The sequence below is a fragment of the Neofelis nebulosa genome, chromosome 2 (assembly GCF_028018385.1).
Source record: "Neofelis nebulosa isolate mNeoNeb1 chromosome 2, mNeoNeb1.pri, whole genome shotgun sequence".
Taxonomy (NCBI): Eukaryota; Metazoa; Chordata; class Mammalia; order Carnivora; family Felidae; genus Neofelis; species Neofelis nebulosa.
Window position 1 is genome coordinate 148,393,716 of NC_080783.1, and position 15,000 is coordinate 148,408,715.

Consider the following 15,000-nt stretch of genomic DNA (forward strand, 5'->3'; position numbering starts at 1 on the left):
GCCTAACAAAAGCATTATTACCTTGCTTCCAAAAATTACATAATTGAAAACTTATATCCACACAGAAACCCACACACAGATAATTACAGAGGCTTTATTCATAATTGCTGAAACTTGGAAGCAACCAAGATGTCCTTCAGTAGGTGAATGGATAAATAAATGGTGGTCCATCCAGACAATGGAATATTATTCACTGCTAAGAGGAAAAGAGCTACCGAGCCATAAAAGCATGTAGAGGAACTTTAAATGTATATTACTAAGGAAAGAACCAATGTGAAAAGGCTACATACTATACCATTCCAACTACCTGACGTTCTGGAAAAGGCAAAACCATGGAGACAATAAAAAGATCAGTGGTTGCCGGGGTCTGTGGGGAAGGGAGGGATGAACAGGCAGAGCACAGAGGATTTTTAGGGTGGTGAAAATAATGATGAATGCATGTCATTATACATTTGTCCAAACTCGTAGACTGTACAACAGCAAGAGTGAACCATAATGTAAACTATGGACTCTGGGTGATTATGATGTGTCAATGCAGGCTCATCAGCTGTAACAAATGTACCACTCTGGTGGGGGGTGTTGATAATGGAGGAGGCTATACACGTGTGGGGATATGGGGGAATCTCTGTACCTTCCTCTCAATTTTTCTGTGAACCTAAAACTGCTCAAAAAATACCTTTTTAACAAGTAAAATAATTACATATTATATTCTAAACCAAAAATAAATTATTTGAGTGTAATCCATTGTTTTGAATTAATCTACATTATTATTCCCCTTCATTCGAGAAGATGGGCAAGAGTTAGCTGTAATAGTTTTCAAAGTATAATTAACCCTTAAATTGGAGAGGTGACTACATTTTCCATTGTTTCAGGGTTTACAAGCCAAAAGATTGCCATCCCTAGAAATAAAGCACTTTTGCCTTCAAATGACTTATTTAATGCACTGGCAAATATAGCTGTTATTAGTAAATTCCTATTTAACAGATAGACAAAACAAGGTACTAAGATTAAATGACAGGCCCATGGCTAATATTTGATTGGAAAGACAAATGTAATCCTAGGTTCCCTTTGACTTCCCTTCAGGACTAAAATTAAATTCCAAGTATTTCCTGATTCCCAGTTTGATGCTTATTTCACAATAAGCATCAATAAGATGTTATTTATTACATGCTTTAAGATAAAAGGCATGAGTCCCTTCACCCTAAAAATCACAAAGCACAGAATACAAGGTAAATATCCCATCATTAATTTTCATAGCGTTCCCCTTAAGACAACAGTGAGTATTGCCTCCCCTTGGCTGATGCAGGAACCAAAGCTAAAAGAGATACACAAGGTGCCCACAGATACCCAAAGAATCAAAAAGAAAGCCCAGAATTACCTAGTTTTAGAATGGAATTGGACCACACACCTTCTGGAAGGTACACAGTTCTGTATAAGTCTCTAGGAATGTGGAAAAATCAAAGAACCTATTTTGGAGGGAGTTGAAGGGAATAGGGATAGTTTCGTAGAATGTTTAGCAGCAACCCTGAGCAGGTTGGTAGTGTTTGGGGAAATATTTTTTTAACTTAGTCACCCAATTCTCATCAAACCCAACCAACCAACTGCCTAACCCCGTTTTGTTTTGAAAAATAATGTCACAAATCTGTCCAGAGCTGGATAAAATGTACAGTAATGAGTTCATTAACATGCCATCTGCATGCAAAACAAGGGGATTCCAGAGGCAGAATCCTTTGGTGGGCCTGTTGGAAATCAAATTCTGGGCTAAAAAAAAAAATATAAAGTACAACTTAGGGAGAAAAATACTACAGTTACACCTTTGCTTGGCTTATAGCAAAGACTGTCTGGCTTTCAAGAGTAACAAAGCCAGCCAGAATCTTTTCCCCGCTTTTTAAAAAAAAAAATTCTAAAACACATTTTACTACTTAAAGAGGGTAAAAAAAAAAAAAAAAAAAAAAAAAAAAAATTGCTTACAGCATGAGGTAACTGATGGAGTCGGTGAATTACACCCATCCCCAGGAAGAAAGACCTAGCTAAAAGCCTCAGTGTCAGAAATCCATTTAGGATTGCCTGTCCTTTGAAAATCAAGCCTGTTTATCTGCCTGATTCACTCAGTAACAAATCAAAAAACTCAAACCTGCCCCCTCCATCTCTTCCAGGCCCCACTGTTCCACTTCACTCAGAGAAGGGAAGGATTAGGTTTCCACGGGCTGTCGCTTTAACAAACCAGAGGCAATGTTTCTCGCCACAGTGGTACCCCAAACTTCATCAAGAACATTGGAGTCTGCTTTCATTCTGTTGCGATTTTCATTTCACCTCGGCTCTCCCGGACACACCTGTGAAGTGTCACCAAATGCTGTATCGCATCAACTTAAAAACTGCCAACGCTGCTAATGTCTGAAACCTCCTGATGTCACAGCCTTGCCCAGTCCCGCAGTACACAAAAACATAGCTTGAGTTTCACCACGCACAGTAACACCATCCTGTATGTGTAGGGAAGAGGTTCTCGGTGGTGGTGGTGAAATAAGACAAACAAACCATATAAATGGGGTGGTGAGGGTGTTTGGGGAGCCCACTCAGCCTTCTTCCCAATCTGCAGCCAGATACTCCAGCCTCTTGATCCTCCCTTGAAGAGCGATTTATGTAAGCAAGTATTCCTTCCATGCTCCCTACTCCCTTTTTCTCGTGATAGAAATTTCCCCATAGCCTAGAATTTAAGAGAAAATACTTTATCTACTATAAATTCTATAAACATCTATGCCCACTTCCTGCCAACAACAAAAGAAAACAACACCAACAAAAAAAAACCTATCTGATAAACACCATGCAGGCTACTGCTTGCACTGGTTATGAATCTCTGGGTATGGAAGGCACTTGCTGAAAACCTGGAATGTACGTATGGTGGTTTTCAGTCTTACGATAGACAGGAGCGTACCGACGCGGTTGAGTGCATGGGTCTTGCAGCCTCGCTATGTGGTGCAAATCCTGCCTATGCCTGGGTGATGGTACCAGACTCAATGTAGTGATTTTATGAGCGTGGGTCATAACATACACATAACAAATACATAGTATCTTGTTCTTTGCAATCAATATTCTGTAGTTTCGAACCTATTGTGTGCTGGTCTGCGCATATTTCTCAGGTCCTTACAGGATGTATGTACATTCATCCATGTCCAATGAGAAGGGTAATTTAGTCCTCAGACTGGAAAAAACATATATTGGCTAACCTAAGTCTCATTTTGCACACAGCAGAATAAAAGATTAAAAGAAAGCCTGCAGAGTCACTGGGCTGAGATACTCTATGAAATAACATATAGACACTATGGGCTTTGAGAACAGGTACTTTGGCACCAAAATGCACTAGTCAGGAACCTGAGCCAAAAAAAAAAAAAAAAGTTTTTTTTTTGCTTAGCCATTAGATTAACATCAAAATAACTTTATTATCTTGAGTAGAATTTTTTATTTCATTAAATTGAGCAGAAATTTTTCCTTAGCTATTTTTTCTCTTTGTAATGAAGGCAGCTTGGATTTAATGGTGTGTGATAGTAATTTATTTACAAATTTTGATATCTTTTTGGATCCTAGCAATTAATGGGAAAATAGTACAGCCAACAAAATTTTAAAACTCAGCTCAGAATCATATTTGGATGTAATTAAAGGTATAATCTGTTCCATTTGAATACTTCAGTGCTCTTCCATCTTAAAACAACACATATGAATAGCAGTTTTCACGATATAGCTATCTGCTTTGCACATCATGCTAGAACGTGTAAAAATTTTCTATAAAAATTGTTGTGTGTGTATATTACCTCTTTTATACTTATAGAAGTATGCGTTACTTTATAGAACTGAACCCAGTGACCTGTTACTTGCCACAAATATTATCTGCAGACTTAAGACATAGTTCATCCAAACATGTTAAACATTTACAAATCTGTATAGGACATAGTTAGATAGAGTCATCCATTTTGCTTTCCAGACTAATGTGATTACTAAAGCCTTGCTCTTTTTCCTCAGCAACAACTTGTAGGCAGAGTTGTTACCAATGATACTGAATTACTCATCATGAAGTAGTTGAGATTTGTCAAAACTGAAAAGAAATTTCTTTTAGAGTGAGGCTAAAAAATGTAGGCAATCTAAAGGAGTTGGCATTCCAGGTTGGATACAGATAAAATGCGATAGATACTTCAGTTTTTTAAGGGAGGACAGAAACCTAGTTACGGCTCATAGAATATTCTGCATCATTGTTGCAGCCTAACAATTTATAAAGAAATTGTACCAAATGGTACCAGTGGTCAAACAGCGGCTCTGGCAACTTTGGGCCTTAATGATAGTGCTCAGCCATATTGGAGTCTGAGGCATAAGGAAAGGGAATACCGATCCTGCCTTTATTTAAAATTCTGATGTTTTGTTCACCATAGATGTTTTTGCATTACTTTTATATTTACAAAATGTTGCACTATAACATTATCCTGATTACTGATTTTCTGGCACTCCCTTAAATTTTGCAGCAAAGAGTGCATTCACTTCACTCTCGTCCTGGCCCTGCTTACAAAGTCACCTCCCTGAAACTTCACGACCCCATCTGTAAAAACGAGGCAATAATCATCAAGATTACTGTAAGGACTGAGATGACGTGTGTAAGAACTTGTTAATCGTACATGTGAACATGTAAATACATTTACAAAGCACTATACAACTCCAAGATGAAGTTATTATATTATACGATCTATTTAAAGATGTAAGGTTTATGGAAAGCAGAACTCCCATGATTGATGACAAAAATCTATCCCAGGCCTTAGGATATGCGGTATTTAAGACACACCCATCGCTACCTAACCTTACTTAAATAAAGAAAAAGGTACACAATTACAGCCCAAGCAAGCAATCTCCTTTCCAGCTTTCATAATTAATCTTCATTTGTAAATTCAGTCTGTCTTCAGATTTTCTCTTTTCAGTTCCTAAAAGCATTCAGTTCAACGCGAATGAAAAATTAATTTAGGAAGAAACTGTTTTCCTCTTAAAAAAATAAAATCACAGCTCAAACAACACAGGTGAAAGCCTACGAATAGATGCACCGCATATGAAAATTATTTTTGAAAAAGTTGAGGACGTAAACCTTTTGATTCAAGGTAGGGGGATCTTTCTAGGCCCAAGGAAGGTGAGATGCCTCCTGTTCTCGTGAACTAATGATTGTTTCCAAGCTGGTTAGAATTCAGTGCTAATTGCATTTTAAAACACCACCTCTGATATCCTTTCCTCTCTCAGGATCTTACATCAATGTTTCGCATTTTCAATAAAACCTTTTGCACTTCACCTTTTTTACTCAACAAATCCCGAACTTTGGATCAGCTGAAAGAATTTGGTTCAGAGGCTTTCCTTTCCCCAGCAGGTTTCGATTTGGTGGTGGGGATGCTAACACCTGGGAAAGGCTGTCTTGCCCCTGTTTCTGAGGGGAGAGAGACGACTAAAATAGGTATTTTGGTGGCTAAACTCAGGCTTGCCCATTCTAACACAGTCATTAAACAACTTTCTAGTGTCATTCAAAGAACTTATAACAGAATCAATTGATTTTCATCCTCTGCTTTATTAGTTGTGATTTAGGAGATAGAATGGCCCTGTTTACACAGCTGTAACATGTCAGGACCTGTAGTACATTATTGGCTCGAGGCCTCCGAGTTACAGTCCATTCTCAGCAGAATCAATCTGAACTCGCAAAACATTCCCTCTAGGAAACATGCACATATCTACTAGCATAAAGCACTTCTTGTACAACTGGAAATAGTATTCACTTGAGGTAAGTTGCAAGTTCACCTTCCAAAAATCAGCCCTGACTTGTCATTGCTCTCAGCATGTTCACGATGGGGGCAGAGGGCTACAAATGCCTCTTAACTAGATACCCAACATGGGTGAATGTGTTACACTTTGCTGCTAGTCAGGGCTCAGACTCTCCAAGTGGGAGTTGCTGGCTGTTTAACATGCGTTCAGAGCATTGCCAATCTAAAATGGCTGCTCAGTAATACTTTAATTGCAGTTTCATGGAAACAAATTGCTATTTAACTGCAATAAGCATTTCTGTGACTTGGCTGGACTGACAATAGGTGAGCCTTAGTAACAAAGTGACAACTAACATCAACTTGCAAAGGCTCTGTGTTTCCAACAGTCTCTCAAAGGGAGTCATAGGTGCACTAGCACCCAGGAGGTAATTCACAGGTGAAGGAGTCTTTGGACAACCTCTTCTCTCTTTAAATACAACTATTTAGGTTACAGGGAAACTCTTTATTAGTGCCTTGATATATAGCTCTTGGACTCACTGTTGTATAATTTATTGGCCCTAAGAAAATATTTTATATAAATAGTAGTACACATTAGAATCTTACTCTATTGACATTTGAAGCCATTTAATTTAAGAGCTTCATTCTAGATGATTAGTTGTTTCAAATATCTGTTAATAAGAGCAAAAGAAAGAACTTAAATACAGTTAAGAGGATGACAATTTCACAGGCTTCATTTTGGTGTGACAGTTTTCTCATTTTATATTTTACAAGACACTACAGTCCATGTTAAACTATTTCCTAATAAATCATGAAGAGCTGGAAATAGTTCCTCGTGGCAAACGATTTGGTTTAGAAAAGCTTCATCCGGGATCTCCTGCCTTTCGGGGTGTGTAAATCTAACTAGACAGATAGGTTAAAAATATATATATATATAAAAAAACAATAATAAAAAAAATAAAAAAAACATTAAACCCTTTCAGAGGACAATCTTTTTACAAAATTGTTTCATTAGCAAGAGTGACAATTTGCATGATTGAGACATTTATATGTATCATAAACATTTTTTTTTAATCAGGAGTTCAGCAGGGCTCAGTAACATTTGCTTTTATTTAATTGCACTTGCTTGTAGGGATTGGGGGCCATCTTGCTCTATGATGTGGTTAATATTAAATAAGTCCTTTCAAAAGAATGGAGCACATCTCACTAACATCGCAAATGCAATGGATGAAAGGTGAACAAGCTCGTGGATTTTTTTTTTTTTTTTTTTTGTTCTAAGCCATGTTGGGGTTGGGGGAGGAACACAATCACCATTCACATCAGAATAAACCTGAGTGTTTTTAGGAGCTTTCTATCCACACAGAGCATCCCCATTAGAGCCGGGTTTTATTGTTTGAAATGCCTCTGGTTTCAAGAAAGTGTTTTACCTAAAGCAAGACTACTACTTAAATATGTTCTATTGTATATTCATAGCTCCATTAGTCCTTCTCCAATTTAGCACATCAAAGAGAAGGCTTCATCACTTGCATGTGGATTATACTAACATGAGTGACATTTGTAATCTTATAGGTCTGCAACTTAAGAAATGCTTTTAGAAGCTCGTTATTAAATATGCAGCAGTGCTTGAGGAATCAGCCATATAATAGTTCATTTAAAGTCTTTAATGACCTGAGCCCTCCACATCACCAAATGCCACACTGTATTACTTACTGAAAGTTATTAACTATCCCCTTTGAATTTCTGCACTATATGGGACATGAGTGCTTACGCCAAAAAGAATAGAGGGGATGCTGGTATTTTTATTAACACTCCCCCTTTCTATGCTGAAGAGTCCACATTCCTTTAAAGCAGCTTAAAGGGGGGGGGGGGGGGAATGTAAGAACCAGAACTAGTCCCTAGAAATTCCCCCAGGATTTAACTCAAACAGATACTGTTACGTCTGTGATTTTGTTCATTTTTTTTCTTGCATTTTCTTTTCATAAAGCTCTAATAGAACTATTCACTTTAACTCTCTACCTTTAAATTCTCCTACAGGAGGTTCACAGGAGCTTTGCAGTCGGAGCAACTGATTTTTCCTCCTGGCCTGCAGTCTTTGAAAGCAGAAGATCCCAAAGGGAAACTGACTGCTGGTTGAAATGTACTGAACTGGACCTCTCTATGTAACCTGTTCTGAGAGGTCTACGTTGGGAGCTTTTTTGGGAACAAGAGAAAATAAAACAAATGCCATTTTTAGAAAGAATATTTCAAGTAGCCTTATAAACACACCTGGTTTTTTTTAAGAACCTGTGATACAAACTGTACTGGAGATCTGCTCGCAAACCTGGCACAGCAGCCTCTTTGGTCTTTCCTAACGCTGACCATGGGCCACCAAGTCCTTGGCCTACGCACGCTTTCCACAGGGCGCCACTGGGGTGCTGGGTCTGCTGCCCAGAACTAGCAACTAAATATCTCAAGATTACTACTAAGTGAAATCGAAATCCTACCCCAAACATATGGAAAGGCAGAGCGAGGAGCGTAAGAGCAAAACAAAATAAACAAATCATACAGCAGACCACAGGAGTCTAAAAGCTCACCAGGAAACGGTGGCTCCACCCACTGAAGTCGGCTGTCGGACAGCTCTGGGTCCCTAACAACTAAGGAAACTTCAAAATGCGTACAGGTATGGCTTAGAAATGCTATTTCCTTCAAAAGCTATAAACTTGGTTAAGAGAACAAGACGGTTAGGCCACATTCTTTAGCATGCTTTTCGCCAATACCCAAGGCTTTCCTATTGAGAAAAATGAATCAACGGAATAGCTGAAGAATCAAACAAATATTTATATATAAACACAAAAGATTCACTGTGATATAGGAGAAGTGTAATGAAGTGCTTAAGTTACCAGAATATTCTGAACTTATAAAAAGGACTCCGTTAGAAACATTGCTTTGTAGCCCTGCCAAAAATGGCATGGTTAAGTAATTTGAAAAAAACCTTATTGGCCCAGAGCTAAATAAACACACACACCACACCTCCCTTGACCCTTAAGATTTAGAGTGAAGTTGGTATCAAACAAACAAACAAAAACTACTAAATTTTTCCAAAATACAACAAAGAGAAAGAGCAGTGTTTAAATCCAAACTCCATCGAATATTTTTTCTTTTAAGTTTTTATTATTTAAATACACCATACTAGAGCAAATGTCTCTGAAAATATCACAAATAAAAGATTTTTTTCTTCATTCAGCAAATTAGAAGTAGGGGGAAATTTCTACACAGTAGCTGCTATGAGCCTGATTTTTTTTCCAATTTTTTTCTTTTTTTTTTTTTTTTCATTCTTTTTTTCTTTTCTTTGCCATGGAAGTAGCAACATTAGGACAAGAACACTTACATGCATACATACATTGTATTTTACAGAGATACAATAAAAGTGTTTGTGATAGAATATCACAAAAGCCACATCTCTTTCCTTTATCTCATGTTCAGTTTTGATTGAAACACATTTCCTTACAACACTTAAATATACAAAGAGCAAATAGAATGTTGTTAAGGTAAAACACAGGGTACAAACTCTGGCCAGTGCCCTGCTAATTGTTAATGAGGGTAGAAAGCAGATTTGAATGCTTCTTTTAATTAGCTTCATTAGTCATTTCCCTCCTCCCAAGCTCCCTCCCCCCCCAAAGATGTCCTCCGGTGGATCTTTTTTCATTTTCTCTACAGTCTCCCCATTAGCCCAGGTTCATGGAGTCCTTAATGTTCATATTCAGTCATTTTAATACACCAATAAATGCGGGAAGGGCAGTCAAGACTAAAGAAGGTGCAATGGCATGGAGCTGGCACTGGTGCTAGCTACAAAGGTGACCTGTCTACTGAAGACACATGGGATCCACCTGTGATGAACAAAGTCTGAGATGAAGGCACGCATTCTGCATTACTCTGACCTTTTAGCAGACCTGCAAGAAATAAAAACGGGCATCTTAGCTAAAATGCTAAATTTGAGATATTAAACTCAAACATGACTGCTTTTGTCTTCTCTACATTCACTAATCTTCTTTTATTAGATTACTTTCCAACTGTGACTTGATGGAGGCTTTCTACGCTACTTACTCCGGCAGTGAAGAGCTAAAGCATAACGTTTTCTGCAGTTTCACTAGCAGAGAAAATGAGACAATAAATGGACTTTCGGAAAGTTTCTGGTATAAAGTTCTACAATGAATTGCTTAACCCTCTTAAAAGCAACTTTCTTTCTGAAAAGAATGAATTGCAACATCTTGCCTCAGTAATAGTCTCTTAAATGCACCTTCGGAGCCCAGTCCTCCCCAAGGAAGTTTTGGGCTAATGTGCTCAACCGCAGGACCTTTGGCAAGGTTACTTTGTGCCTCAGTTTCCTCATGGTTAAAGTGGGGATAATAAGGCTGTTACAAGGATTACATCATACGTATGGGGCACTTTCAACAGTGCCTGGCACATAATAAAAGCTAAACAAACACTGGTAATTATTATTCTGATATCCTCATATGATGTCTATTCATCCATGTCCTTCTCAACCTAAAGGTATGTGTTTGTACACGTGGGTGTATATATCTATGTATACAGACAGATACAGATATAGGTTAGGTATATATATATATATATATATATATATATATATATATATATATCTACATATGTATACACACACACACACACACACATATGCACATACCATACAATTATTCAGATACTACTTCTCCCTTAGTATTTCCTATCTGCTATGTCACTTAATATTACATAAATATTGTAAATACATGAATCAAACATGTAATGTATTAATGACTTATGCTCAATTAAAAAACATAGTTCAATGGAAGTCTAACTTTAACGTCTAAGTTAGAAATGATAATCCACGCGGTCGTCAAATACAATCTGTTTGCAATTACCAAAATGAAATAATATATATTAGGTTTTTATGGTTTTTAAATGACATTTCGAGCTTCCCAGGAAGTTCTTGTTTCACCCTTTCCCTAACTTACTAAAAGCCTGAAGTCTATTAGGAACTGCAACCCCCCACTTCCAAGCTAATTAAAGTGGTGGAGGCTTAATTCCCCAGAGTGGAAGCTCAGTGTGAGAAAGGTAATTTGTCTGTCCAGAACAAAGATGCAGCAGCAGCCAGCGAGCATATTTAATAAATGAGCATCAAATGTCCTCTACGATGGACACACACAACACCAATTATGTAACTACGGGGACTACGAAGTGATATGTAAGCTAGAACACTTGCTAAATTTTCCTCCAACTAAAGAGACATGAGCTTTTATTTTACTGAAAAGCACTGATAATTCTAGATGGAACCACCACTCTTGAGTGGAAGAAAGAGTTCCAAAGCAGGCAAAAATTAGCAAAAAAAAAAAAAAAAAAAAAAAGAGAGAGAAAGAAAAAAAAAAATCAGCCACAATTTTGGATTGTATTTACAGAAGTCTCTAGAAGGCAACGTTTTCCTGAGGATAACCAAGCCTCCTTTAAATGGTAAAGGCTGTAAAATGTTGGTAGATCCTGAACACTAGTGGTCTGAGATTTCAGTCAAGACCCTGTAAGATTTATAAGCTTAAAATCGTTTTTCTTAGAATATACCAAAGCCAATGATGCAGAACAACAACTTAAACTACACATCCCCGACACTGGCAACAAATTTCAGGAAAATAAAAGTTTAAAGGGACCAGCTGATGGGGACCTATACTTTCTATACAATTAGCTGCCTTTAAAGAAGGGGTGTATAAGTAATCAACTCATTACTTTTCAGCCAGAGGATGCTTGGGTATATTTATTATGCATCATGCACTAAAAACGTAATTGGTTCTGCGAATAGAAGGAAAACGGCCAAAATTAATGTCCAATTTTCCCTACCAAAAACATAGAGAATGAGGAGAGAGAAGAAAATAATAAAATGGAGCAGTTTGTCATTTCTCCCTATCTCCTCTCCTCCAGAAAAGAAACACCACAGGGTTTGGGAAAATAATTTTAAAGCATTCTCTAGGTCCAAAAAGCAGTTTATGTTCCACCAGGAAGTGTGTTTTCATTACCTCTTTCCCCCTTGCCCTCTCATTAATATCTCCCTGGACCACGTTCAGCTTGCCCCAAACCTTTATTTACAAAAACCGCCTTGTGAATTGACCGTGCTCATGGTGAGCTGAGCACCGAGGGCGAATATGTGAGACATTTATGCCAACAGGGAAATGTTCTTAATTAACATCATCCCCAAAACACAGCTTCTTACCTATGTCTGACAAGAACATATCCTTAAGTTATACTTCCCTATGCCTTTTAAGAGCTATTAATTTTTGAAGGCCGCCACCTGTCTATTTGGCTTCCAACATTAAGGAAACATGTACCAGTTGGTTCCTACTGGTGCCCTACTACATCCTGTGACCCAAAATGAACATCTTCCCTCTCCCATCCTGCAAAAGGTGTGGTAAACAGAAGACTGATCTACAAGGCACAACACATACCATCTTGTAAACACGTCCGCCAAGTGTCTCTCCAGCCTTCCTCCCTAGCACCTCTGAATTTACGTCACCTTGCACCCAATAGGACACTACCGTGAGATCTTGCTTGTATTTCCTACGTGCCCTTTGCACTACATTTTCCATCTTGTCTCCACATCCCTGAATTCTCACGATGCATGCTGGTTTAGTTGCAACAATCATTTTTTCTACTTAAGTCAGGGAAAGAAATGGTATAAAACCAGCAACAAACTTAGGATGTAATCTGCAGAAAAACTAGACTTTTTACATGGGAGGGGGTGGGGAAGAGATCAACCATGTTCTTCCTAGCACATTTCTTTTCTTCCTTTTTTTTAAAACTTTTTTTGGCTCTCAAGTATGACTGTAAATGGCTTTGCCTCTAAATTGAAAGGGGTATCTCAAAATATTTACGTGACTTATCCATCGTTCTTAACTCTGCCCTATAGATTCACTTCATTACAATTCAAACCATAAAAATCTAAGTATTTATATGGACTGGCATTCCTTAAAGAGGCTTGAAATGCCTCATCAATGGTGACTGGTTAATTTGAAATAAGAAATTAAGCTTCTATTTTTAAAACAGTATTCTAGGTAGCTTTCCATATCAGTAAGTCAAAAAAAAAAGTGTTCAGATTCTCATGTATTAACATTTACTTAATAAAGAAACAGAAAATACATTTAAACTTATCCCATAAATTTGAGTAAGGGAAAATGATAAAAATCAGCACTAAAATACGGCAGTATAATTTTAAACGGTTAAAAGTTTTCAAATATTAGTCATTTTCCCCACACACAGCATTAAGAAATGCATTACAGAAGACAAAGAAGCCTAATATTTTTTCCTGAGACTTTTGAAGCTTGCTAAATTCCTATTTGCAGATAAATGTTGTTTTTTTTGTGATCCTTACAACAGACATTAATGAAGTTCCTATTGTAAATCCATAAAGAATTACCAAGTGAAGTGTGCACTTTTTGTTTCAATGCAATAACTCAGTGCTGTGTGATTGCCTGGGTTAATGATGAAAAAGTCAAACATACTATCAGAGCTGATGGAAAAATCTATCACCAATCTGAAATTAAAATTCATCTGTGGTCAATAAGATTTAATATCCATGCAAGTGGCGCTGTAAAGAGTAAATGAATCAATGTCATCAATACATAATCAGTATGAAATATGATGTGAATAAAATTATGCACACGAGTCATACATTTCACTCTTTTCTGGGCCAGTGTGGAATGAACAGTCTCTTAACTGAAGGTTGACAGTAATTGTTACAAATTAGGCACAGCAGTTATCAAAATGCACTCACTTGCATAGCTATAGGACTTATTAAGGAGATTAAAATAGATCTAAAACTATCCAGTACTGGGGGGGCTGGACAACTGTTGATCTCCATTTTTCCTCTGAAGTGATTTGAACAACTGTATAAAATTTCCTCACTTTTAACTCTGGTCCAAAAACTTTCCAGTTGAGGGTCAAGAATCGAGATACGTAATCTTTAATGGAGCTACTAGCGGCCCAGAGTGATTAGCAAAGACCCAGAACTGTGTTTTAAAAGTCGTAACTGATTCAAATTTTATGGGACTGCTGATCAACAAAAACGCCCTCCTCTGAAACTACAGAAATGTTTGTAAAACTGCTTTTCTCAAAATGAACGCTCTGTAAACTGGGTTTGGAAGGCAGGTGTTCGGATTGCCATTACTAATGCAGAAATCATTCTTTCATGACAATGACATTTATTCCCTTTTCCTACCATAAATGTTTCTAATTTTCCTCCCACAATAACCTATTCACATCATATTTCTGAATTTCAAAACTGTCAAGTGGGATAAACAACTGGTTATACGGAAGTTTTATGTTTGGACTTTGCATGTGATAATCCTCTGTTCAACACTGGGGAAGCTACAGATATAACTAAAAGTCAGGATCTTTCTCAACGACAAAAAGTTCACAATTTAATAAATCAACACTCCCATTTCTGAATCCTGTATGTATGAGTGCTCTACGTTTCTTTAAAAGGGCACACAAACACACGACCACCGAGGAAAACTCCCTTGAAGGTTGAACCTTCCAACTCGCTCTAATAAAGCTTATTAGCAACTGCTAGGTATTCACCTTCTGGTCGGGCAGTAGTGGATTGCTCTGAAGTGAATTCAAATGGCCATTGATGAGAGCTGTAGGTCTATCATGTTCACAAAATAAACTGCCATTGATGTAGTGAAACCGATCTCCCGGGACCAGGCGATTCCGGCAGGTAGAGCATGTAAAACACTGAAAGGGAAAAGCAAACCCACTGAAAACAAGTACAAATTAAGTCTTTTTTCTGTCACAAGTTTATAAACCGTTCTTAAGCAAGCATCTGTCAAGTACACAGCCACTTAGGGTTTAGTGTTTTTCTTCCTTCGACAGGATTCTGGAAAACAGTGATCCAAATCGCCATAAACCGGATCGGGCTAAAGGGGGAAAGGGACAAGTACAGATGTGCTTATGTGGTGTGCCGGGGGAGGGGGGGAAGCGAGTACGTAATGACCACTGCGAAGCTCCAACTTTAGATTCCTTTAGTGTCTGCAGCTGGAGAACACAGAGTTCACACTAAGGAGAAACGCTTTGTCTCCACGCAGGAAAGGGAGGATTCTTTTGAAAAGAGTGGAGGAGGAGCAAACGCTACCTTAAGATGATACACATTGCCTTGGGCCCTCATGACGAGCTCGCTGGCAGGAATCGACTGTCCGCATGCGCTGCAGGCACCACT

General features: G+C 37.9%; 1 protein-coding gene across 5 annotated transcripts in view; it reads right to left on the bottom strand.

Moving 5' to 3' along the window:
* LMO4 (LIM domain only 4) overlaps positions 1-15,000 on the bottom strand; it is a 53,452-nt gene that overhangs the window by 27,326 nt on the left and 11,126 nt on the right. For 4 of the 5 annotated variants that reach the window (XM_058716690.1, XM_058716688.1, XM_058716692.1 and 1 more), the window contains exons 3-4: positions 14,917-15,000; positions 14,364-14,519 (exon numbers count right to left, since the gene is read on the bottom strand). The exon at positions 14,917-15,000 is cut by the window's right edge and continues 13 nt beyond it. In XM_058716690.1, the coding sequence (XP_058572673.1) occupies positions 14,364-14,519; positions 14,917-15,000 (240 nt within the window). Of the gene's footprint in view, positions 1-8,899; positions 9,701-14,363; positions 14,520-14,916 lie in introns of those variants that run through there. The other variant, XM_058716689.1, reaches the window with a different exon arrangement.